A 25894-nucleotide genomic window follows, 5' to 3' on the forward strand; every position below is an offset into this window, starting at 1 on the left:
AAAGAAAAGAAAAGAAAAGAAAAGAAAAGAAAAGAAAAGAAAAGAAAAGAAAAGAAAAGAAAAGAAAAGAAAAGAAAAGAAAAGAAAAGAAAAGAAAAGAAAAGAAAAGAAAAGAAGAAAATAAAAAAGAAAAAAGAAAAGAGAACAGGGAAGCTAAACAGGGAGGCTGCAGTTGGCCCCATTGCGTCTCAGGCAGCACAGATAAAGCTGTGGGTATGGCCGATGGGTCGGTAGTGCAGGGGGAAGGCACTGAAATTTGCTCCTCTCACAGGGCTGCAGAGGCAAATAAAAATTACAGATGGGTACACTGCTTTAAAGTGTTTCAATATTTTCCTTCTGGTTAAAGCAAGAAGGGAAATATTTGGCTATCACATCAAATTTGCTCCAGTATCGAGATCCTCCAGTTTATAATACATTCTGGGATAACTCTGGGTGATGGCTGGAGCCAAGCTGCCAGCCTTTACACCTTGTTTGCTCAGGTTCACTTTGCCCCAGAGCACCTGGGTGATCTTATGGGTAAATCCCAGACCTGCACAGCAAAACAACTGTTTGTTCTGGGGTTTTTGGGTCAGCATTTCCAAAATCAGCCTCAATCTTCTCTGGGTGAGCCAAACTCTCTCAGCAGCTGGTTGGGACCAAAATTACCAGTCTCATCCTTCAGGTGCAATTTTTTTTTTTCCCAAGATGCTGCCACTCTGGTTGAGGTTCCCCAAAATTTGACCTGTTTGTGTTTAGATACACTTCTGGAGTAAAATGTTATGGTGCAGCTGCAGCTGTATTACAGCTGTATTAGTATTTACAGCCTGGGGATGCTTAGAGGGAAATAACCCTACAAAAGGTAAACGTTTTGTTCTTGTAAGGAGCAATATTCCCAGATTTGAGGGTCAGAAGATCCTTTATGCCTAACCAAGAGAAGGGAAGAGCTGCTGAAAGCCAGTGTGCCTCTACATTGAAAGTGTCTTTGCTGGGGTTTTCCCTTCCTTTTGGTAAAAAGAGAAACAAACTTATTTACTGCTCAGCAAGCCAGAAAAACAAAACAAACCCAAAACCTAAGCAAACAGACCCCATGTCTCTAGGACTGGGCTTTGTTCCCCAGAGGACAGCCGAGCATTGCTGAGCTGACATGCACATCAGGGATGAGAGAAGAAACCCTAAGAGAGCACACCAGGAGGTGCTGTTTTTCTCCATGAAATCAACGCTCTGACAGCCTTGAGACTTGCAAGAATTTCACTGATCCTGAGTCGGTTTCCCAGAAGCTGTTCACTAACCTGAGCAGACATATCAATGAGTTTGGGGAGATTCAGGTGGCTCCCTTCTTCGGTCTTCAAGTAATCCAGCAAACACCCTGCAAGAGAGGCAAGATTGCCATGACTTTTCTGAATGAGCTGTTGCTTAAATAAGCATTTGCTTTCTCCCTGTGCTTCTTTCAGAGCACTGGAATAGGCTCCCCAGGAGGCTGTGGAGTCACCTTCTCTGGAGATATTCAAGAGCCACCTGGATGTTGACCTGTGCGCCCTGTCCTAGGGACCCTGCTTTGGCAGGGGGTTGGACCCAATGATCTCTGGAGGTCCCTTCCAACCCCTACAATTCTATGATTCTGTGATTCTCTGAATATATACAATAAATCTGCCTCCATCCTGGGGCAGATTTGAGGAACCACCGTGAGTGTTTGCCGCAGCATCTTCTGTTAGGGAAGTTCCCAAGTGCAGCCCCTTTTTCCTGTGTGTTTTGCAAACTGCAGGCCATGCTTCACCCAAAGAGAGGCAAAAGGAAGAACAACTTCACCATGAGGGGAGTAAAAGACTGAAACAAACATCCAGTCAGAACGGTGGAGATGAGAACTTTAAATACTCTTAAAATGGAGCATCGTTATCTTGTGAAGTCACTTATGAGACATGAGAGCAGAACAGTCAGGATTTCACAGTCACAGAATCACAAGGTTGGAAAAAACCTTTAAGATCGTCAAGTCCAACCATTCCTGTCCTGTGCTGACCCATATCCCTAAGTACCTCCTCTACCCATCTGTTAAACACCCCCAGGGCTGGGGACTCAGCCCCCTCCCTGGGCAGCCTGTGCCACAGCCCCACAACTGCCAGGGAAGAACTTTTCCCTCCCAGCTGAGCTGACCCTGCCCTGGGGCAGCTTGAGCCCATTGCCCCTTGTCCCATCTCCTGTCCCCTGGCTGAAGAGACCATCACCCATCTCTCTACAACCCCCCTTCAGGTAGTTGTAGGTGGTGATAAGCTCTCCCCTCAGCCTCCTCTTCTCCAGAAAGAGAGAAAAATACCTCATTACCCAGAAATCCCCTGCCAGTACTAGAAACAAACTTGTGGGTCACTTACTCCTTCTTCTTACATATTTGGTAGAATCCCTTCCTCCCCATCCCCATGATGCATGAGAGTACCAGGCAGGTGGTTGACCTGATTTGGCAGAAACCCAACCAAAAAAATCCAATGAGCTCCTTTACCATTGGCCATGTACTCTGTCACGATGTAGATGGGCTGCTTTGTGACTACTGCATATAGCCGGACCAGTTTGTTATGCTGGAGCCTCTTCATCAAGTTTGCCTCTGCCAAGAAGGCATCAGGATCCATGCTGCCCTCCTTCATGGTCTTCACAGCCACCTTGACATTGTTCTTGTAGTAGCCTGTGGGGAGATTAATGATGCACTGAGATATTTTGGCCTCTCTGTGGGTTCTATTGGGCTGTGCAATGAGGAGCAGAAGAGCCTGTGGATCAGGGAGCTGAAAAACCACAGCAACAGCTTTCAACCTTCCAACAAGAAAAAAAAATGGGAAATCTCAGTGCCAGCATGTCCTGAGCAGCCAGCAGGTATGAGAGGTGAAGGGAAAGACATGGTACAGCTGCCAGTACATGTGGATTCAACAGGGATCATCCTCCAAGTGGTGGATGCCCATGCAAAGAGCCCTCCTCCCAGCCCTGCAAGACTCTTCCTGGGTGAAAACCCCTGGGTCTCCCACCAGCTGGGTTCTCCAATAGTCCAAATGCCTTCAAGAAAGCCAAGGCACTGCAGTCAGGACATCAACTCAGTCTGGTCCTGACCACAATCTCTATTTCCAAGGCAACAGGCAACCACAAAGAGGACAGCAAAGGAAGCTGAACTCAACCCACTTCCTCACCCACTGATAAGCAGTGGGCAGGAAGACATAAGGAATCTGGGTCAGAAAGTGGAACAGGAAGCAGAAGAAGTGGGATTATATCACCCAGATACACCGCTGTGTGTAACTGCAGGTCTTACAACCATGCCCAGGATTCCCAGGAAGAATGAGAGCATGCTTCAGGGGTTGAGTGTGCAGTCACTTCAACACCTCTCACATGCATCATCCCACCTATGAAACCCATGCTCAACCACAGATCTACACAAACACAACCTGTCTAGTCCTTGCCAGGAGTTTGCATCGACTGCTGATGGTGTACCCATAAATATGGGGTCATAATTCAGGATCCCCACACCCAGGCTAGTCTTGTTGCTTCCTGTCTCCTCTCTGAATCTATTTCCTTCCTGGAATGGGGGGAATTATACTTACCCATCCACACCTCTCCAAACTGCCCACTGCCAAGTTTCTTCACAAGCTTCAGGGACTCCCGTGGGATCTCCCATTCATCCTGTGCCCAGGGTCTCTGGGGAACCAGGGATATGCAGGGAGCTGTGAGCCGCTGGCACAGGCCATCCCCCTTCTCTGCATGAGGACAAAAGACAGGACAGCTCAATGGGATGGGCTAACCTTTTCCTCCTCCATCTACACAAGCCAGGAAAAAGTCAACCCAGAGGAAACCTCTACAAACACACAAAAGTTTCAGTCAGAGGGATCAAGGCACCCAGAATTGACCCAATGAAAGGATAAAGCTCAAAGGGAGCCATAAAGGGGAAAATTCTCCTGCACAGCAAGCCCAACCCTGCTTTCCAAGCATCCCTCCTGCATATCCTATCAGTATTCATCTCTCTCCTCTCCTGGTGGGAGGAACTCCCAGGTTATAGGGCTGTGGGCAGAGGTCACCCTCACCATGTTCTGCAATGAAAGATAGGACACAGGTGCCCAAGTTCTGCTTGGAGAAGCACACCTGGTCCATGAGAGTGGATGGAGTGATGGTGATGGCTAGGTAAGCCCATACTTCCTCTGCCCACATGCCCACCTTCTACTTGGAGACAAACCCATTGGAGAAAGCAAGCAACTCACGGCTGTAATGATGGATTAGCTCTGGCAGGCTGGAGAAAGTCATCCTGGGGGAGATGTAATACCCCCCACCATCTAAAGAACGGATCCTGTAGTGTTTGATGATGTCCCCATGAGCAGAGTTGCTGTCTCTCACGGACAAGGAATAGGCACCTGGAGAATGAGCAGAAGGAGGAATGGTGAGGACAAGCAGCACCCTGTCAGGGACCTGCTACCTCCTCTTTCCTTAGCTGCCTACAACTGCAGATACCTCTCCCAGCCCTTGCTGATGCCTTCTCAGGGCATGTCCCACCAGACTGCAAAGCTAAAAACTTCCCTCTCTCCAAGGCAGGTGGAGAGGATAAAGGTTCACCAGAGCTGCACTGGGCCTGTTGAGGCTTGGTTCAGGCCTGCCTGTGTCATAGCCAACAGCCTCAAGGAAGCAACATGTCAATCAACAGCACACCTCCAGTTAGAGCAATCAGACACTCCTTAGGTCATGATGGTGTTCCCACAGCTCCACGTCTCCCATCTGAGCTCTCTCAACCCTACCATCTCATCTGGACAAAACAAGTGACTGTGGTCTCACCAGTTTGTACAAACACAGGGCTGACAAGGAGCTAAACCACCCCACCAGCACAAACACTAAATGGATTTCAGTTAGTGGGAGCAAGAAAGTAAAGATATATGTGTTCCTTCCCAGCATTAGCCAAAGACTCATCTCTCTGCTATCCCCTGTAACCCATGTGCCAAGGTCAGTGCTTGAGGTGGGAAGTACAGAAGAGAAAGATTGAGGAAAACTTGTTCCACCATAAAACTGTGACTGTGACCAAACCACATCTAAATCCAGATCCAGACACAGGGATATTTTGACCTCAAGGGAGCTACTCAGTGATTTACTACTCCAACCAGCTATTCTTGCCTTGTAATGGGTTTATAATCTGAACCAGGGGGCTGGTTTTGCACATAAAAACATCACTAGATGTTGCTACAGAGCAGCAACTTCCAGACTATGGCAGTGTAAATTTTGGTACAGCTTAGCAGGTTTTGGGGTTTTTTTTTCCACCTTTTTATCTGGATTTCCACATTTCTGGAGTAAGTTGTAACAAGCCTGCTGGGCTTGTGTCACTCAGGTTGGTAGGCTGCCTTTTCTTAATGTCTTAAAAGGCAGAGCCATATAAGTTACCAGAGTATGTATCTTGTCATGTAGGATCATAAGCAGAAGTGGGTCCTTCCACAGTGGCTCTGAAACCCTAATCCTGCGTGCAAGGGGCAAGTTTACTAACATACAACACTCACTGGCTGGTGTTTCTCCAACACAGCACCAGCACCTCCCCACACTGCAGCTGGAAAGCATTTCCATTTTTTAAACTAACAAAAGAAAACCCACTTCTGTTGACATTTGCTCTGTTGCAGCCATTATAAATCCTTACAAGCAGAAGTTGGGAGAGTCTTAAGTCTTTCCCAAGTGCTAGCAGTTGTTTTTGTGGGTCTCCCTTTCTGCAGAGAGCGGACTGTGAGACATGGTGACGTAATGTTTGTGGGAGAACCTCGAGACTGGAAGCACACAGCCTCAGCACAGGGGGCTCTTTCTCAACAGAGGCTGTTGCTCTTCTGAAACTCCTTCACCATGAGTGCCAGGCAGAAGACAGACCTAAGAAGCCCTTTTGACTCTATCACTCCTACAGCTGAACCTCTGAGAAGCAGCATCTTCAACAGGGCAACAAAAAAACCCCAGGCAAAGGCAAAAGAATGTCTCATTTTTGGGGTCTCAGTGACCAAAGGTCACCATATGGCTATGGGTGTATTTCCCAGGGAGCAATCTTTGGTCCCTGGGGGGTGTAGAGAGTGTTCACAGTGCTCAGGAAGGACTTGTGTTCACAGTTTTCAGCACAAGTCCTTCTCAAGTGGAGTAGTTGCATCCACACTTGGCCCCAGACCTCCTCTGGCTCTTCTGTGGTACCTATGTGGCCCTAAGTTGCAAATAACAGCACCACCACCATTGTCCTCCTCATCATCATCAAAACAATAAACCCCAAAGCTTATGATTTAGAAGTTTCCAAATTATTGCCTTCATAATGGTCATCATCATCTTCTCTGATTGTTGTTCATGATGATGTTTTAGTTCCAAAGTGAGTAGGGCTAATGTGGTGCAAGTCCAAGCAGGTGCTTTGTGTGCTTGGGACCTGGCTTAGGGCATGTGGGGGGGATTTTTAGGACAGAAGACCTGCTAGAAGAAGGAGCCAAACATGGTGTGAATGCAGCTGTGCTGACAACAGACAGCACTGCAGAAGGGAGAGCAGGAATTAATGACTAACGTGTGCAAGTGTGTGCCTGGGGGCTGAGTCACCAGGGGAGAGGACACCTGATCTGCTTGTTAGCATGGGTGCACCCAAAATGCCCACTCTCCTGAAAGACCTCCTTTCCAGACCCCACTGACCCTTCAAAGCCCTCTTGCATCTTTCAAACCAGTGACACGCAGCAGTGACAGGGGCTCCAGGCACCCTCCAGGCCAGTCTATCAACTGCCTGCTGCCAGCATTAATTCTTATCCTGTCATTAGAGCTAATGACTGCATTTCACCTCAAGTCAGAGTTCATTTTGCTGGAGTGAGTGTGGTAGAGCTTTCCCTGTCATTCACCATGGCCAGCTATGGTTCCCTGGGGAGCTGCAGTGTAAAGGCACAGCACTGGGGCTGAAAAGCTTCATTTCTCCCTTCTCCCAGTGACAGCAGCAAATGAAAAATGTGAAGTGGAGCCAGGGAGGTGGCAGGACTCCTAATCTCCTCTGATGATAGCCAGGATGGGCAAAAGGAATTCTTGTTCCTCAGTCACAAAGGACATTTGCCTGTTGTACAGTCCTGCATCGCATCCCTGCACAGACCTGGGCAGAGCAGTGTGAGCACAACCAACTCTTGCACTGGGAAGCTCTGGGCATCAGACCCTCCTCTTCTGGGTTGGATTTGGGGGTTGGACTTGATGATCTTTTGAGGTCACTTCCAACTCCTAACGTTCTGTGGTTCTGTGATCTCCTGAGGTCCCTTCCAACCCCTACAACTCAGTGTTTCTGTGCTGCTGTGATCCTACAAGGGGTCCTTTCTATTCCAAGGGTGGCAAGACAGAAGATGTCAAGGGTGGGATTCAACTTCACATCATACCTAGGGTTGATTCAGTCACCTAAAGGTGGGTGTCTGGTACTGCCCAAGATGCTCTGGGACATGTGCAGGGGCTTGGCAGATGTGGTGCAAAGCCACAGCTCCCGCTGGAGCTCCTGAGGTAACTCGATGATGTTGAGGGTTTGGCAACCAAATCGAGCCACACCACCACGTGTGACATTGACATTCTGCATGCCTGCATCCCAGGCTGAGTCCCACCACATGTGGCATCATCTCCTGTTCCTACAAGTCTCACCAGGCTCTTAACTCCTTCCTGAAGGGAAGCCCAGGGGCTCAGCTGGATGCATCAGCTGAGCTCTGCAAGGTCCCTCCTCTGGGCTGCATTGTCCTGACAAGGACCTGTCTTCCTGGGATGAGCCCCTTCATGACCTCTGCAAATGTTGGCTGAAAGTTTGACCCCAGGTTTGCAGATCTTCAGCATCTTTAACCATGAGCAAAGTGAGATGCTGCTCATGATGGGCTGTGAATAGGGGCTGCTCTTAGGGATGGTGCAGGAGGCGTCCTGCTGGGGATGAGACAGCCCAACATGAGACAACCACCATCTGGTGCATGCAGCTGTGGGGGCTTCCACCCTTAGCTTGACTTGGTATTCACCCCTGAAGCTCAAATCTTGCAGATGATGTGCAAAGTGAATGACAATATATGTCATAGAGGAGGAAAACAGGAAGAATCTGTGGGGCTCAAAGAGCAGGGTTAGTTCCATGGCATTGCTCTGGACATCTTGTGGTGGGTCACAGGGTGACTCACTAGTGAACTCAGCTTCACGGCACATTGGGAGACACAGGGCTTTCTCTTTTCCTCTTGCCTTTCATAGAATCACAGAATTGTAGGGGTTGGAAGGGACCTCCAGAGATCATCGGGTCCAACCCCCTGCCAAAGCAGGGTCCCTAGGACAGGGCACACAGGTTGGTGTCCAGACGGGGCTGGAATCTCTCCAGAGAAGGAGACTCCACACCCCCTGGGCAGCCTGTCCCAGGGCTCCCTCATCCTCACTGGGGAAAAGTTCTTCCCCAGATTGGTGTGGAACTCCCTGTGCTCCAACTTGAGGCCATCGCCCCTTGTCCTGTCCCTACAGACACTGAGAAGAGGCTGGCCATTTCCCCCTGTGTCCCACCCTTCAGATATTGATAACCATTGATCAGATCCCCCCTTAGTCTTCTTCTCTCCAGGCTGAACAGCCCCAGCTCACTCAGCCTTTCCTCACAGGGGAGATGCTCCAGGCCCTTCATCATCTCTGTCCCTCCTCTGGACTCTCTCCAGGAGATCCCTGGCTTTTTTATCCCAGGGAGCCCAGAAACGGACACAACACTCCAGGTGGGGCCTGACAACACGGAAACCCCATGCAACAACCTAAAGTAGCTTCCATGATGTCTGTAAATTAACAGCACAGAAGAAAGGAGTCACAATTACATGGTTAAGTATTATGGTCAATAACTATATCCACTGCCTGAGAGAAGTGACCACAACACTCTACCCTTTCCATCTTCACTGGGCCATGCCTTCAAAAGCCAACCACATTCATCAGGCAGTGAGGTAGGTGAAGTCCACCTTTCCTGCTCTATCTAGTCAGCCCCTTTCCAAAAGTTCTGGTCTGCAGCCATTCCCCTTGCTATCAGGAAAAACGTGTTTCTTCTGGAGCAATGTTTCACCAAAGGACTTTTTCCAAAATTCTGCAAGTTTCAGCTGAAAGCAGGAGAGATGCTTCTTCAAGAGTGCATAAAAGAATCTCCCTTTGCCAAAAAAGTCACATTTCCTCAGGGAGAAAAGGAAAATAACCCCCCTGCACTTTGTTTTGGAAAGTTTTTTTCTGCTTATCTGAGTTCCTGTATTTCTGCCACAAGCTATGGTGACAAAAGCCACCCTTACCACAGCCTGAATTACACATACACACAAGTAGCATCACGAGCAAATCTTTACCCTCCAAATCTCCAGCTCACTTCTACAGCCCTGCTGAGCCTAGCGAGTGCTATTTTGCCCCAGCCAGATACAAGAGGCACTGACACAGCTGAACTTTGCAGCTCAGGTCTGAAAGCTTCTCCAACCTGTGGCAATAAGGAGGAGTTGTCCTTGCTCTGAGGATCTCACCTTTGCTGGTTTCACTCTCTCGGACAAGGAAAGAGCCGACTTTGTTACCAGAAGACAGCAGCAGCCGTTCAGCATCTTTTCTGCTCAGAGTCTTAAAATACCACCTGGGAGACAGAAAAGGCAAAAATTCTTGTTTGAAAAGGAAAAGCTCTAAAAATAGCCAAATTCTTTCCAGTTAGGGTTTTTTTGGTTGGTTTTTTTTTTTAATATTTTGTACCATTACACACTGAAACTGAGAGCTGGTTTTATCAGCAAGTAGTTTTTTATCTGCTGGAAAGTGGCAGTAAGACTGTTTTTTCTGTAGATTAACACCAGATTTCGGTCACTTCGGGCTTGTTTCACAACTTAGAAGTTCATCCAGAGCAGAGAGTGGATGGTATGTGCAGTTATCACATTGATGAGAGGCGTGTAAGCTCAGCCAGAGCAGAGCCTCTGAGACACGCAGGGATGTGTGGCTCACCTAACAAGTGAGTAAGCCCTGAGCAGTGCCCAGGCAGGTTGCAAATATAGCAGATATGTGGGCTGGAGGCTGAGCAGGGAGTGCCCATAACCATTTAAATACATTGAATACAAAGAGCATTTATCTCTCAACTGTATTTCTGCAGGTTGTTAAATGTCTGCTGGATTCGGTGGCAGTTGTGTCCCTTCAAGAGGAGATCTCAAGTGGGGAGGATCGTTTATGCCATGGAGAAGAATGAGACATGAGAAGAATTTCTTCTGCTGCTTGGCTCATAGGTTAAATAAACCCTTTTGGCTCAAGTCTTTCTTACCATCCTCTTTGCAGGGAGCCAAACAGGGAGGCTGCATTTGGGCTAATGAAGCCAGCTTTGGGCTTTGGGTCTGGGCACCTGCACTCGGTCATCTGCTTCATTGAATTGTTGGTGTGGTCCCTGGCACACCCAAGAGCTGGATCAATGCACCCTCCCTGAGGGATCTCCAGTCCCAATGTGCATACAGACGCCTTTTTAGAGGCTGAGGAACTTCAACATTATGTGCCTGGGTGGACTGGCCCAGTGGGGCCAAAGGGTGGTCCCTAGCACTGCTGATTTATGAATGCACACATCACTTTTGTGTTCTTTCCCTAAATCCTTGTTTTCCACAGTGGCTGCAGTCCATGGGACAAGTCCTTGCTCACTTTTTCCCTGCTCCACACCCATACTTAAAACATCTCCTGAACTTTTGGGCAGCTTTGCTGGGGGGGTGATGAAAGACCTCTTGCCCTCTAGCCCAGCAGTCACATCTTCCTGCTGGCAAGTAAAGCTGCTCCCAGAGCTTATTGAGAGATGGAGCACTGCCTCAATCAGTGCTCACCATTTGTAGGCTTAGGCACTTACTTTTCCTCTTCCAAAGTGTCTACTTGTGCGACGAAGTTACTGGGGATGTAGCCTTTCCTCCCACTGCTGAGGGATTTTGCCAGCCACCAGTCCCCCTCACTGCAAAGCAAGCAGATGAGAAAGTGTGAGTGCCCAGAGGAGATTTCATGACAAGCTGAGGCTGGGGAACAGCATGGTTTCTGGGGTTTTGAGCTCTGCAAAGAGGCCAGCACTCCTTAATCCACTCTATAGGTCACTCTCAGTCTCCTAGGACCAGGCTGAAGGCTGTTGGTGTCTCAGGGATTTCTGGAGGTGACCATCACTGTCCATGAATGCAGAGGAGGTGCAGAGTGACCACAGCCCCAACACCTCTGCTACAGGCCCCAAGGGAGGGAAATCTGAGGCGCCGTGGGTTTGTTTGGTCTCTTGCATAGGGTCTCTGGGGCTCTCCCTTCCTGCCTCTCCCTTCACCTGCTAGACACCCCACTGCTTTGCTGTCCCACCACTGATTCAGCCACTAGCCATGAACAAAAGCCATCTTCACCCAGCAGTCTCCCCTGCCCTGTGGGTCCCAGCCCATGGTATTTGAGTGAGAAATCTCATCTCTGGGGGCCACCTCACAGAGAGCTTAAGGATGGAGCAGCCCATCAAAGCCAAATGACCCAAGCCCAGCCCTGTCCTGTTATGGACTGGGCAGATGGACTTTCAGCCTCTTCTCTCGTGACTTGGAGAAGAAGGTGAAATGAAACTAGGCACCTCTCTGGCTCAATTCTGTCCTTTCCTCTGACTACACCCAACCCACATCCTTTGCAAAAGCACAATCAGCACAAAATATGAAACAGAAGCAAGGCTGTTGTTATTTATGCCACTCCTGTGCCCATGGACACCAGCAGTGAAGAAGGTCCCTGTAGTATCCTGGCAGGGACACTACCTGACCCCAAAGTATCTGCAACCCAAGGAAACCACAGGAGTATCTTCTCCCCCTTGCAGACAGAACCAGAGTCACACTAGAGCAAAACTAAGGCATGGACTTGACTTTGGTGAGCTGAAAATGAGGGTCTGGCCCCAGAATCCCCCTTTTCCCAGCCTCACCATGCTCATCTTTGAATGAAGTCACTTACTTGGAGAGGACTTGGAGCTTCTCCCCTTTGACCAGCTGCAGGTCACGGTCACTTGAGGCAGGAAAATCGTACAGTGCGATCACAACTATGTTCTCTGAAAGAAGAACCAGTACCATTTAATCCACCCAGTTCCCTGCCAGGGGAGGATGATATACACTCAGGTGTATGGCAAAGCTTTTCACCACCAAAACACAGGCAGAGGCTGTCAACCCTTCTGTCCCCCCCAAAAAAACCCCAAGCTTTCCATCAACCCAGCTCTCCCACCAACCACAACCTCTTCTCAGGGAACTAATGGCTGGTTCACCAAAGTGTATGAGTTTTTTAAAGCACTCCAGACCCCCCTATCTGAAAAATCCCAATGTGCCAACAAGAAAAAAAAAGGCTTTGTGTGGAGTACGAAGTGTCATAAATAACCTGTCAGTGTTTGGCTTCAGTTTTATACAGAGGTGAAAGAAAACTGCCGTAGCAACATCTCCCAGGGTGGCTCTGGGATTTGACTCAACAAGATGGGGCTTTCTTGATTGAAGGAGGTACTAAGTTGTCTCAGTTTCTGTTACCTGAGGCTGCTGGTAGGATTTAACCCTCCCTCTGGGTGCTCTTTGCTCAGCCTGCATCTTGCCATCCCTTTGGTGCACTTGTAGATGGGCCACCACGTTTCCATCACGCTGCCACTTTTGACCCAGCCCCAGGGGATGAAATTCTCAAGGGAAAGGTGGAGGCTCCAGGATCCTCTCGCATCTCTCTGGCCCCAGTGTAAGATGTAAGATGCTCCTGACCAAAATACTGATGCTCCATGCTTCCCATTTTGCTTGCAACACACATGGACCAAGCCCACGAGCAAGTCTGCATCCCCATCCCCTACCCCACCACGCTGCTTTTACTCCAGCCAAGTCTTTCACTTTGCAGTGCACACAAAGCCACTGCCTGGTACGTGTGCTGCGAGGCTGTGGACCCACCCTGGGGCAGATCTGGGTGGGCTGGAGCTGAATCTCTATGTTTTCATGCCCAGGTTGTGCTCGTGCTGCTGGCGGAGAGGTGGTGCAACCGTCTACATGTGTTCTTTCTGCTCGCAGCTACTGAAGCAGAAATGAGCAGCTATTTTGGGGCAGGTCAAAGTTTACAAAGAGGGTAAGTACAGGCACAGGAACACAAAAGTCAGGTTACAGCACAGGGGTGAAAGAGGAGGGAGGGGGGAAAGGAGAAAAGAGGAGAGAGAAGTAAGAAGGGGGAAAGGAGGAAAAGAAGGAAAAAAAGAAAGAAAAAGGAAAAGAAAAAAGAACAGGGAAAAAGGAAAATGAAAGGAAAAGGAAAATAAGAAGGAAAATAAAAAAGGTAAATAGGAAAAGGAAAATAAAAGGAGAAGAGGGAAAAAAGGAAAATAAAAGGAAAATAAGGTAAATAAAAAGGAAAAGAGAAAAAGTAGGAAAATAAAAAGGAAAAAGGCAAATTAGGAGAGGAGAGGAGAGGAGGAGAGGAGAGGAGAGGAGAGGAGAGGAGAGGAGAGGAGAGGAGAGGAGAGGAGAGGAGAGGAGAGGAGAGGAGAGGAGAGGAGAGGAGAGGAGAGGAGAGGAGAGGAGAGGAGAGGAGAGGAGAGGAGAGGAGAGGAGAGGAGAGGAGAGGAGAGGAGAGGAGAGGAGAGGAGAGGAGAGGAGAGGAGAGGAGAGGAGAGGAGAGGAGGAGAGGAGAGGAGAGGAGAGGAGAGGAGAGGAGAGGAGAGGAGAGGAGAGGAGAGGAGAGGAGAGGAGAGGAGAGGAGAGAAGAGAAGAGGAGAGAAGAGAAGAGAAGAGAAGAGAAGAGAAGAGAAGAGAAGAGAAGAGAAGAGAAGAGAAGAGAAGAGAAGAGAAGAGAAGAGAAGAGAAGAGAAGAGAAGAGAAGAGAAGAGAAGAGAAGAGAAGAGAAGAGAAGAGAAGAGAAGAGAAGAGAAGAGAAGAGAAGAGAAGAGAAGAGAAGAGAAGAGAAGAGAAGAGAAGAGAAGAGAAGAGAAGAGAAGAGAAGAGAAGAGAAGAGAAGAGAAGAGAAGAGAAGAGAAGAGAAGAGGAGAGAAGAGGAGAGAAGAGAAGAGGAGAGAAGAGGAGAGAAGAGGAGAAGAGAAAAGAGGAGCCTTTTGCTGCAAAAATGTTTCAGGCTGTACGCAGCCTAATTAATGCACTGAGAGCAATGGATGGGCTATTATTAGCATTTTTCAAACCAGACTGTCAAGCCACAGTCGCTGTGTGACCTTTTCAAATAATGCCACCAGCACGAGAGGCAGACTGGCCCTTTGTCATCACAAGATAACATGTCTCTGGGGCAACTTGGGCTTTGTGTCTGCGCAAGGCCTGGCTGCTGCTCTGCTGGCAATTTATTGGAGAGGAGAGGGAGAGGAAAGGTCAGTGTGGGAGGACATGTAGCTTTGTAAACCGAAGCCCTGAGCAGTTCCCTTCAGGCTTGCAAGACGGAGCTTGGAGATCCATGAGAAGCTGCAGCGGAGCTTCACTCTCTCTGACATACAGGGGAAAGGATGATGGGCTACAAGGGAGAGTGCTTTGAAGTCTTAAAATAGGTTGCACGGTTGAAGGCTTCCCCTTGAGGGATTTCAAAGTGTTTGGCTTTAGCAAAGCACCCAAAGCTCTTGTTGCCCTCTTGAGAAAGTTGTTATCACACGGCTTCTCTGAGCCAAAATATTTTGGGGGCAGATGCTGCAAAAAGTGTCCCCTCCCCCCAAAAAAATTATGCTCGTGCACATGCACCACCCCCCTCTTGAAAGTAGAATAATGCAGTGGTCTCACTTTTGCTTTGAAAAATAGACATGAGCACATAAACATCTCCATGCACAGAAAATAAAATGAAAAATGTAGGTTTGATCTTTAAGCAACATATAAATGAGGCAAAAAACCAACAAGGAGAGAGGCAGAAAGGAAAAGCACAAGTATAGCAAGGCCAAAAAAAAAGGTTTTTACACTCTGAAAAAAATATTATGATCACCTCTTATCCCCTTCTCAACATAGGCGTGGAGAAACACTGCACTCCTAAGCGAGCCAGGAGAAAAGCTCTCTGCTCAAGCCAGCACGACTGGCTGTCTCGTGATGAAAGTGACTCTTCCCGCCTCTGAGTCTGTCACCCCTCTGAGAAACAGCCTTGATAATACTTTCTTGGTCTCTTTGAGTCCAAGTTCGGTCACGAGTGACTCTACAGCAGAGAAGCCGTCGGGGCTGTGAGGAGTGAATGCTTTGCAGATAATGCTTGGAGCCCAGAGACTTTGGTTGTGAGCCAAATTCGTCTTGGCTCCGAGCTGCTGTCAGAGAAGTTAGATACCAGCTTGGTTTGCATAGGCTGAGTGCCAGTTGATGGCTTAATAGGAAAGATTCAACCGGTCTTCTCACTGCTGCCCTGTCATGAATGGAAAGTCTTTGCAACCGTCTCGTGGCCGTGGGTCAGGCTGAGACTGTGCCAGGTTCTCCCAGAGGACCAGCACTTGGTTTCGAGCTGTCCTAGTGTGGTCATGGGGTAAATGGCAACTCAAAGGACCTGTGTTGGCAGGCTGGTGCACTGAGATATGGGTTACTGCTGCTGAAAATGGGGCCAGCTTTCTCTTTCAGCGTGGCGTGGGCTGGTTCACCAGGGTAAACCCGTGCTAGGAGAGCGTGCCTTCAAAACCCACAGCTTCTAGTGGCACACCAACCTCATTGCTGCTGTCACCAAGAGGAACACCGCTAGATCCTGTTACTGGAGATGCAGAGGACAACAGGCTGGGGCTGTTGCATCTCCCAGTTGGTCAGCAAGCCCAGGTGGGATGGTGTGGGACGTGTCTCCTGGCACATCCAGGCTTGCATTGGGAAAATGGTTTCTGCAAAATGACTTTCTGCCTTGTGTTTTGTCACAGTGAATGTTTTGGTTTGTTTTTTTTTTTCAGATAATTTCTGCTTTTCTCATAAAATCATAGCTTTTTTTATTAGGAAATAAACATTTTTTGGCAATTCCCTCTAATCTTCCTTCCCCATTTTAACTTTTGATTGGTAATGCCCATTTTTTTTATAAGAAGTTTTAATTTCTCATTGAAAAGTCAGTCTTTTCAGAAGAAACAAACCCTCCTATTCCCAATTAAGCTCAAAAGCACATTTCTGACAGCATTCCTTTCAAACTCAAATCCATATTCAGGGAACAACAATAAAAACAACTAAAGGCTTTGATGCTAATCTCAGAATGCATCTAGAGACCTCAATTTCCAGAGCACACTAAGCTCCCACATCCTGAAAATCAGTCCTATGCATGTTATGGTTAGCCAAAAGCAAGCAAAGACGTGGAAGAAGTTGCAGTTCCTCAATCAGAAGAAAAGACCTCACAGAGAGACTGATTCTTCAAGGAGCTGCAGTTTGTTATTATAATGCCTGAGGGCAAGCACCCAAAATGACCAGTTCTTTCCATTGGTGGCACCTAAATCCGGCTGTAAGCAGCTGGCAGAGCAAAGGTTCTTCTACCTATGTGGTAAGACTTATCTATGCAAGTGAACAGTAGCAGCTGTAGGAATGGAGATGATGTGTTTGGAGACCACCATCATGGGCCAGGACTTTGCTTTAGAGATGCAGAGTTAAAGGTGAGTTTTTGACTCTGTGGAGATCTAGAACTGACTTTAAAAAACATTTTGATTGCTTAAGGAACCACGTTAAGAACAATAAAAGACCCACAAGATGGAAAAACCCACCCCTGAGTGAAAAGCGGATTGGAGATGTTGCCAACAGTGCCGTTGCTTCCAGAGTTAGGCACTGCTTGCCTGACCTTGTGTTGCTTCCATGCAGATAAATGCATTAAGATAAATAACATCAGGAGGAATTAGGCTTTTCTTGACAGGAAATAAATAAATACTGTCTGAAGCAGTGGTGTGACAGCTTGAAACTGTGAAACAAGTTGCACAACAGCGAGATCAGAAAAAATCAGGTGATGCAACAAAATGCAGAAAAAAACCCCTAACAAATTATAGTCAATAAATCTGCCTGAATTTGAAGTTCTCCAGAGCATATAATTTAAGGATCTGTTTTTTTTTTATCTGATTAAATTGCCTGGATTTTGTGCTTTCTTTAATCAATTCACTGGAGTTGCTTTCTTTCACGAGACCGTACAGGTCGTCTCAAATATCTGGCACGGTTCCTATCAGCCCATCTTGCCACACAGGACATAGTCAGACATGGCATCATCTCTGGGAAATCAGGCACTGGTAGAGAAAAATAAGAAGTTGGTATGAATGTTCCTCCCAAACTGGAACTGAACCTGACAAGCCAAAATGTTTTTGAGAGTCGAAAATGGGTGGCATGGTACTTAATGTGTTTTTTAGCACCTTTCCACTTCTGCCTTCTGGCATGAAGCAGAAATAAAAAGCCTCCTCCCTGAAGCTTGGCTTCTGTTGTGCTTCTCACCAGAGTGAGACAGTTGATAAAAGCCCCATGGAAAAAAAAAACAAACAACCCTGTTGGTGTCTGCTCAGTGGTGGAGGTAGGAGAGCATGGCTGCTTGGAAACGTGCCATGGAAACAGTGCTGCAAAAGAAAGCATGGCTCCTGGAAAAATGGAACTACTGTGGAAACGCTCCCCTACTGACATGGCTGGAGAGCTGCACCTCCCACAGCTTTGGTCTCCATAACAAATGTTCAGTTTTGAAGAACACTTTGACCTTGCAGGAGTTCCTTTGCCCCGTGGCAGAGACCTTCCATCATCATACATGAGACTGTGAGGGCCCAGGTCTGCCATTCTACTCATCCTATTTATTTGTCACCCCATTTTTTTCTTCCTCCATGCCCTGTCTTCCCCTTCTTCTACACATATGAGTAACTCATGTGTTGCAAGCTGCTTTCTTCCAAGCTTCCTCTATTTTTTGCCCTCTTCTACTCCTCTCCATCTCTCTGTCCTTAATCTGCAAGACTTCTCTGCCATAAATACATACAGATTGCTGCCAGAGGCTGGGCAGAGGTAGCAGAGAGCTTCCTGCTAAAAGGCAATCATCTACCAAACACCATCTGCAACCCGCAGATAATTGCAGAGGTGGATGAAGCCAACAGACAGACTCCAAGCAGGGGCTCTGCACATCCTTATTTCATACTCTTTCCTTTCTTCTCCTTCTCTTTGTAGTCTCCCTGGGCTCTCAGATGCCTGCTCTTTTCCCCTGAAATTTTCATCTGGCCGGCTGTAGAATCCACAAGTCGTCGCGCCGCAGATAGGCCAGCAGACGGAGAAATCTCACGCTGTCTGATGTCTCAGATCTCACTTTGCTCAAGCAATGGAGCCCCTTTTTTTCCCTCCATTTCTTTGATGAGCAGGGGAAACCGGCAGCTCGAAGCGGCGAGTGATGTAAACCGAACCTTTCCGATAAACTCCCTGCCTGGCAATGCTGAAGATGCGGAAACCGCAGAGCTGCGACCTGCTCGATCTCAAGACCCGCTGTTGAGGGGGGAGGTGGTGGTGGTGGGGGGGTGGGATACCATCACTTTGCAAAGCCCCAAGGGAAGGCAAAGAAAAGCAGCAATGCAGCTAAGAATCTTACCTTGCACAGAGGCTTGGTTTAGATGAGGGACGTTGATAAATTGTTTGCCCTTTGACAGAAACAGAAAGGAGAAAAAAAAAATATATATATGTTTAATACTTCGCTGTGTTTGCAGGAAGATCTGCTCTCTCAGCTTCACTGAGGAGCAGCAACACCATCCACAGTCCACCACAGTCAGCCAACAGTCCCTGCATCTGGCTCCATGTGTCGTGGTGGCTTTAGCACACGTTGCCGTGATGTGTTCGTAGCTGTGTCTTAGCTGTCAGCTGGAATAATCCTTGGCTGCCCACTGAATAAAACCATAAATCTGCTATCCACTCATTTAGACCTTGGTCTATCTAACTCTTCTTCACTGATGCCAGATTTCGGGTCAATGTGGTACTAGGCATGAATGATGCCATTGAGAAATGACAACTGTGATATTGAAGGAGAAAAACCCGGGATACTATTTGCTCTACTTGCCCCAAGGTTCACAGAATACCCTTTGCTTGGGGGTATCTTCAAAAAAAACCACCCCAAGGCAGTGACTGTACTGACAAACCAAACAGCTGCTTCTGTTTCCCAGGGAGGGGGTTGAGTCACCATCCCTGGATCTGTTTAAAAAAAGGGTAGATGAGGTACTTTAGGGATATGGGTTAGCGTAGGATGGGAACGGTTGGACTTGATGACCTTAAAGGTTTTCTCCAACCTTGTGATTCTGTGATTCTGTGAAGGTGCTGTGACTCATCACTTCTTAAATAGTCCTTAATTTGGTTTGGCCCACCCTGAGGGTGACCAACTGACCATAGGCCTTCCTAATCAGCAGCTGGGACGCAACCACCTCATTTTGTGGTCTAAGAGTTTAACACTATGGAAAAGGCCAGCTGGGGTCTGCTGGCCCCTACCCAGCTTCACCCTTATGACCAGCCCGAGGTACGGAGCCTGGTGATTAAAGTGGATGTTTGGCCACTGCCAGGGTTATTTATATATACACACAAAAGGAGTGAGCTACAGGCATTGAATTAAAAACATCCAGTGCTTTCTGTCCATGCCACCCTTTGACTCCCACTAAGCAGTGGTGTGGGGTGGGAGAGCCGCTCAACCATTGTTCTTTCTAATTTAGCTGTAAGAAATACGGGCTTCCCCTCATATGTGAGAGCTTAGTGCCTGTGGCAAAAGGAAAGAGTGTCAGAAGGTGATTGATCGTACTGTATTTACACTGATAGCAGCTCCTCTCCAGTCAGCTGGAGAGAAGGAAATCTAGGGTGAAAAAAACATTCTCTTGGTCAATTTGACATCTGCTGTCAGGAAAACTGGACTTCATAACTGTGGGATAACTCAGAAGGGAAACTAAGGGAGTGAAAAACGTCTCCACTCATCACCAAAAGCAATGATAGGCAATTGCTCCCCCCTGCTCAAAGCTCAAGGGCCAAGATGGTTTTTCACATGGCAGTTGCAACAGGAGTTTGCCTTGTGCTGGCTGCTGGCTGAAATGCTGACAAGGGCAAGAAAAGGGAAAACAACTTCACATCCTCTGTACAGCCACAGAGGGAGATGCAAAGTGACTTCCCAGGTTTAAACGAGGGGTCTACCATTTAAGATCTACTAAATCCTGTTCCAGTGCTTCACTGGCCCGTGTCTGTGCAAGGAGAGGCTGTATGAATTCAAAGGGAGCAGCAGAGACTCAGGGTTCCCAAGTCTTGGCCCACCCCAACACAGATTAGGTGGAGACCCTTGTTAGCGAGCCCATTATCCTCCCTGATGGCAAAGTTTCCATCACAGTCTGCAGATTTGAATTTTAACCTGAATCTGACCTGTCTTCATGCCATTTGCACGTCAGCAACACCAGCTTGGGTTTCAGAGTGCTGAGAGCAGCAACCCTGTCTAAGAAGATACCAGGATCTGCTTGGAGGACTTGGGTCCAAGCGATGCACAGCACATGGGGCAGTGGTCCTGGACCTTCTTTCCACTGCCCCTGCCTTCCTCTCTGATCCAGCCCATGGAAATAATCATGTCAGGCTCCACACAACACACCCTGCATCCCAGCCCACTCAGACAATTCACAGCCATAACATCTTCTCTGAAAGAAAAACAGCATCCTTTTTTGACAGAGACAATATGCAGAGCAAGAAAGGGTTGATTGAACAGTTCACCCCATATTAAGAGCCTTGTTGGGGGGAAGCCAAGCAGAAATACTTGTTTTCTGCCCCTCAACCAAATTTTAGAGAATAGAAGTACTAGAGTTCCTGGTGGGACACATGAATGTTGCCTGCATCACTCCAGACTCTGCTGAGCTGTGTAGGACCCCAGAAGGACACAAACATGCAGGCTTACCTTAGGTGGGGCAGGAGGAGGTTTCGTTTTGCTCTTTGGGTTGCTTTCAGAACCGTGTTTCTCATTGGAGCTCAGCTGATTTTTGCTCCCAAGCAACCCCATCCTGGAAGGAAGAGCAGAAATGGCTTTTGAATGAGACTGCCCCTGGGGAAGGGGATGGGTGCTGAGGGACAAAACAGTCTTCTCATTCTTGAAGAACAAGTTGGAGAAGATGAGCACGCAAAGCAATGGGACAGTAGAGAGTATAGCCTAAAATCATCCCATCTGCAGTCCTCCTGGGACCTGGGAACCCCATACCTTCTGTTCCCACAGAAGACCTCGCAGACAGGCACTATAAGTCACCAGAAAAAACCTGGACACAAGGGACTGCTTTGGATATATCCCCTGTCCAATGCAGAGATCCCTGGCTGGCAGTGAGCAGACTTGCTGCTGGGTTAGGCGATGCCACATGCAGGCACTGCTGGAGGGTTGAAGGGGGGATGCTGGACACCCTGAACAACTCTGCTGAGCTGTTCAGATGTACCAGGGCTTCAAGTGACACACAGTCCCTGGACTGAAACTGAGCTGTACTCGTACTGCTCAGTGGTTTCTCCAGGTCACGTCCCTCCCATGCAGTTAAGTGCAGCACACAGATGTGGTAGTTCTGTGCATGGTTCTGTGCGACCTTTCCTTGTGCTTAAGCAGCACACAAACACTCTTAGCTTGTCCACAAAGGCATGGGACCTGACAGGACACTTTGAAGGACTTCAAGGAGGGTTCAGAGGAGCCACGAAGATGATTAGAGGGCTGGAGCACCTGCCCTATGAAGAGAGGCTGAGGGAGCTGGGCTGGTTCAGCCTGGAGAAGAGAAGGCTGTGGGAGGACCTCACTGCAGCCTTCCCATCCCTGAAGGGAGCAGAGGAACAGGAGGGGAATGGGCTTGTTAAAGGGCAGAGACTGGCAGGACAAGGGAGATGGAGTGAAACTGGAGGAGGGAAGGGTTAGATGAGATATTAGGGGGAAGTTCTTTCCAGAGAGAGTGGTGAGGGGCTGGAAGGGGCTGCCCAGAGAAGTAGTGGATGCCCCATCTCTGGAGGTGTTCAAGGCCAGGTTGGCTGGGGCCCTGGGCAACCTTGTGTAGCTCCAGGCCTGGAGGTTGGTGTTCCTGCCTGTGGCAGGGGGGTTGGAGCTCTATGATCCTTGGGGTCCCTTCCAACCCATGCCATTCTATGATTCTATGATTCTATATGGAGCTTACGGAGCCAAGCATGGTGTAGTTTGCATCCATCCTGACTGTGAAGTGTGGGCCTGAGCCTTGACTCAGTTGTACCCGGCATTTCACAAGGCATGTCTCCTGTACATCCTGTATTTTGGTTCTCAACCCCATGTGTGTCTCTCAGACCTTCTGGACACCTCGAGAAGCACTAGGCAGAAAGGAAATCAAACACTTTCCACAGTCTAACTCGTCCACAGTAGGGTTTCCACACTGGTGCTTGGTTTAACTTGACACCCAAAAATGTAATTTTAGCTCTGATCAACAATTCCAGTGTAATATCAGGTCTTGGGAGCCATAACAGACAAATCATCTCAAACTTATAGAATCATAGAATCAATCATAGAATCACTGGGGTTGGAAGAGACCTGTTAGATCATCGAGTCCAACCAGAGCCTAACCCTGACTAGCTCAGCTCTAAGTCATGTCCTTAAGGACTTCATCCACAGGCCTTTTAAATACTTCCAGGGATGGTGACTCCACCACCTCCCTGGGCAGCCTGTGCCAATGCCCTTTCAGTAGAGAAATTCTCCCTGATAACCAACCTAAATCTCCCCTGGTGCAATTTTAAGCCATTCCCTCTCATCCTATCGCTTGTCACACGAGAGAAGAGACCAACTCCGACACCTTTGTAATCTCCTTGCAGGTAGCTGTACAGAGTGACAAGGTCTCCCCTCAGCCTCCTTTTCTCAAGGCTCAAGACTAAAAATCCCCACCTCCCTCAGCCATTCCTCACAGGACCTGTGCTCAACTTGGCCTGCTCAACCCCCTGTGAGGGTAGGGAGCTGCTGAAGCCAGAAGTGCTGTTGCCACAAGTATATATAACATATCTATACCATACAGCATCAGTCTCTGTGTTGACCCAGAGACATTGAAATGTGTGGGGTACACGTCAAAAAAAAACTATCCACCCTGAACAACAGAAAACTTGTATTCTTTCCAAAAGTACCACAAGGTCTGCAGTGAACATGGATGGGTCATGGACTGGAGGTCCAAGGCCCAACGTGTTTAGACAGTTCCCCCAGATGTCAGTCTGGTGCTGTCTCATGCTAGTCAAACTCCAGCAAATGCCTTCCAAAAAGCTTGCAGAAAACCAGAGCTATTTTCTTTTGCCTTCTAGCACAGATCTAATATTTCAGAAACTGGGACTCTGAAATTAGGTTTCTAGCAGAGTCATCCCGATATTTTAAGGTGTTATTTTTGGGAAGTAGCTTCTCCCTTCTACTTCATTTTTATTTTCACCGATAAAACGAGCCAAATGGAAGGAATTGGTGAAATATTTCAGGATAGCACAAGATACATTCCCCCTGCCCTCCCCAGTCCAAAAGCTCTTCAGCATCCAAACTTATCTCTCCTCTGACCTGAGTTCAGCGGTTGCCCATCCATCAGTACCCAGGTCTCGGCACCGCTCTCTGGGCACTGACATTACAGTTAGAGGGGAAGTTTCACCCAATGAATCGGCCTCAGCATTTCCTGCAGCAACTTCATTTTAACTTGGCAGCCTCCCCTCCATGTTGCAGCCAGGGCGTGCTTTGATTAGGCTGTCTCACGCAACGGCACATGGTCTACTAAGCGAGTGCTCCCCGCTCTTCCACTTGCAAGCTGGTGGAAGAGAAGTCTGTACATCTACCTATGGTCCTTGTTAGTATCTCGCTGGAGCATCTTGAGGTCTTTGAATCAGGTCTCTGCCTCTGAATGGGAGACAGAGACACAGCAATCGTTGTCTTTTCTATAGAGATATAGCACGAGTCGGCAATACTCTTCTGCCACCAGGTCACCAGGATAATGTTATGAGATGACTGATGGGCCATCTGCATGACAGTGGATGCGCTTTTTGGGGTTTTGAGCTGCTCTCCATGATGGCACTGGTGGGGCAGAGTGGGAAAAAACATGGAGGAAGGTCAACCTCAGCAAGTCCCATGAGGGGCTGGTGGACATCGCAACTCCTCCGACAGGGTTTGAGAGGAGTGAGGACCATGCTGTAACCTGTGCATCCCCACGGTGCTCCTGTCTCCAGCAGGACACTGCTGGAAGCACCCCTGCCTGCTTGCACAAGCATGTGTTGAAGACACACTTGTGAAAAGCAGCACAGAAAAGTGAACAGCACGTCACAGCACGGGTGGGAAATGGAACCAGTGAGAAGTCTCCTGAGAAGGTCACTCGCTCCCACCCACGTACAAAAGACACTACCACTGCTCTAGGTATTCACAGTCCCTACGAAGCCCACCCTTTGGCAGCCAACACAACCATCTTTTATGCTGGCTGGTGCTATGCAGAATCCCAAAACACAAAACCCCAAAATATTAGCACGGCAGGAAAAATGTTGTTGGATGTGGAGAGCTGCTGGGGGGCTCCCAGCACACAGCTGGGGGGAGTTCTCATTTTTTAATGTTTTTTTTTGGTTTTTTTTTTTTAAATAAAAACATCTGAGTTGAATGAACACGGTTCCACACTGTTTCTGCTGCTGATTATTGTTTTATCAGCTTCAATTATTTATTTTTATTATTTGCTAACCTTCATTTTTTAAATGAGCTTCAAAAAATATATATCAAGAAAGATAACTGATGATAGTTCTCCCAGACAGTTGTTTGTTTTTTTTTTTTCTTGGGGTCTTTTTTTGTTTTGTGTTATTTTTTTTTCCCCCAGTGGAAAAGAGCGCTGGGGAGGGGGGAAGAAAAAAACCGTAACTCAGAAAAGCGTGAAAATTTCCTTTCCTGAATTTACAGTTTTTCACATCTAAAAATGTTTATTTTGAATAACTGAGAGTGGGGAAATTATTTTCCTCAACTTTACACAAGTTCAAAAAGAAAAAAGAAGAGAGCATTTCTAAAACAAGCTCTAATTTTTAAAGCAACCAGAAACGAAAATGGGTAGAAAGAATAAAATTAAGGCAATACAATTTTTTTTTCCATATGCTTAAATTTTTTTTTAGCAAAAAAATAGTCCAGCTTAGCTGCTGCAAAGTTTTGAGGACAAATATTTGGTGTAGGATTCTTCCTACGAGGCCCCAAGCAAGACTTTGCTGAAGAAATCGATAGACAGGAGGACCCTGAGCTCTGTGTAGCATCCAGCTCTGAAAGCGTGTGGGACAGACCTGCAGATCATGGGCACGCTGGGTGCTTGTACAGGGCCTCAAAAACATCTGCTGTAGGACAACAGAAGGCATTTTTAGTAACATTTGGAGTGGCAGTTGAGGTGACATCTTGGCTGGGTGCATGTACGGATGTAACAGGCTGCCCAGAGAGGGGGTGGGTGCCCCGTCCCTGGGGGTGTTCAAGGCCGGGTTGGATGGTGCCCTGGGCAACCTTGTGTAGCTCCAGGCCTGGAGGTTGGTGTCCCTGCCTGTGGCAGGGGGTTGGAGCTCTGTGATCCTTGGGGTCCCTTCCAGCCCAGACCATTCTATGATTCTGTGATTCTATGCTCCCCAGCAATGGGACAAGGGGAGGTCTTCTGAAGATCCCACCACATGGCCCTGCTTCAGGAATGACGTTTCGGGCATGTGGATAACATCTTTGTGGTGAAGAAGAGAGGATGTGACTAAAATGTCCTATTGCCTGACCATCTTCAAAGCGAGGGGGAGAAAAAGAGACCCCAAGAAAAGATGGCTGGGAGAACATACCCCACAGGAACAACCCATCAAGCTGAACTTAGAACTCCCAGAGGACCAAGGTCCAGTTGAGGTAGACACAAGTCTGTGCTGACCACAGGGTTTGGAGACCTAACTAGCCCCTGTGCTCCGCGTGTTTAGATTGCCTATGGTTGACTAAAGCAAACAGGACAGTGCTGAATTGGACCTGCTGGATGCCCTTACACCTTTGGTTGCATCAGATCAGAGAGTAGGGTGGAGGTACCTGTGCTAAGCCAGGTGTTGCAAGCATGGGCTTATTGCCCATCTCATCTCTATGGAAAGCAGCCCTGCACTGTGGGCACAAAATCTACTGTGGCTGGCTG

At 48.0% G+C, this 25894-nt stretch overlaps 1 protein-coding gene across 1 annotated transcript in view; it reads right to left on the reverse strand.

The window, feature by feature from the left end:
* The window catches only part of BLK (BLK proto-oncogene, Src family tyrosine kinase), a gene marked incomplete at both ends in the record, with an annotated part of 36190 nt that overhangs the window by 6797 nt on the left and 3499 nt on the right, over nt 1–25894 (reverse strand). The window contains 9 exons of the mRNA XM_084262152.1: nt 1269–1345; nt 2468–2647; nt 3549–3701; nt 4200–4349; nt 9435–9538; nt 10769–10867; nt 11869–11962; nt 18379–18427; nt 20692–20794. Coding sequence (XP_084118278.1) covers nt 1269–1345; nt 2468–2647; nt 3549–3701; nt 4200–4349; nt 9435–9538; nt 10769–10867; nt 11869–11962; nt 18379–18427; nt 20692–20794 — 1009 coding nt within the window. The remainder of the gene's footprint in view (nt 1–1268; nt 1346–2467; nt 2648–3548; nt 3702–4199; nt 4350–9434; nt 9539–10768; nt 10868–11868; nt 11963–18378; nt 18428–20691; nt 20795–25894) is intronic.

The sequence above is a fragment of the Gallinula chloropus genome (genome assembly GCF_964237585.1).
Source record: "Gallinula chloropus genome assembly, chromosome: 3".
Taxonomy (NCBI): Eukaryota; Metazoa; Chordata; class Aves; order Gruiformes; family Rallidae; genus Gallinula; species Gallinula chloropus.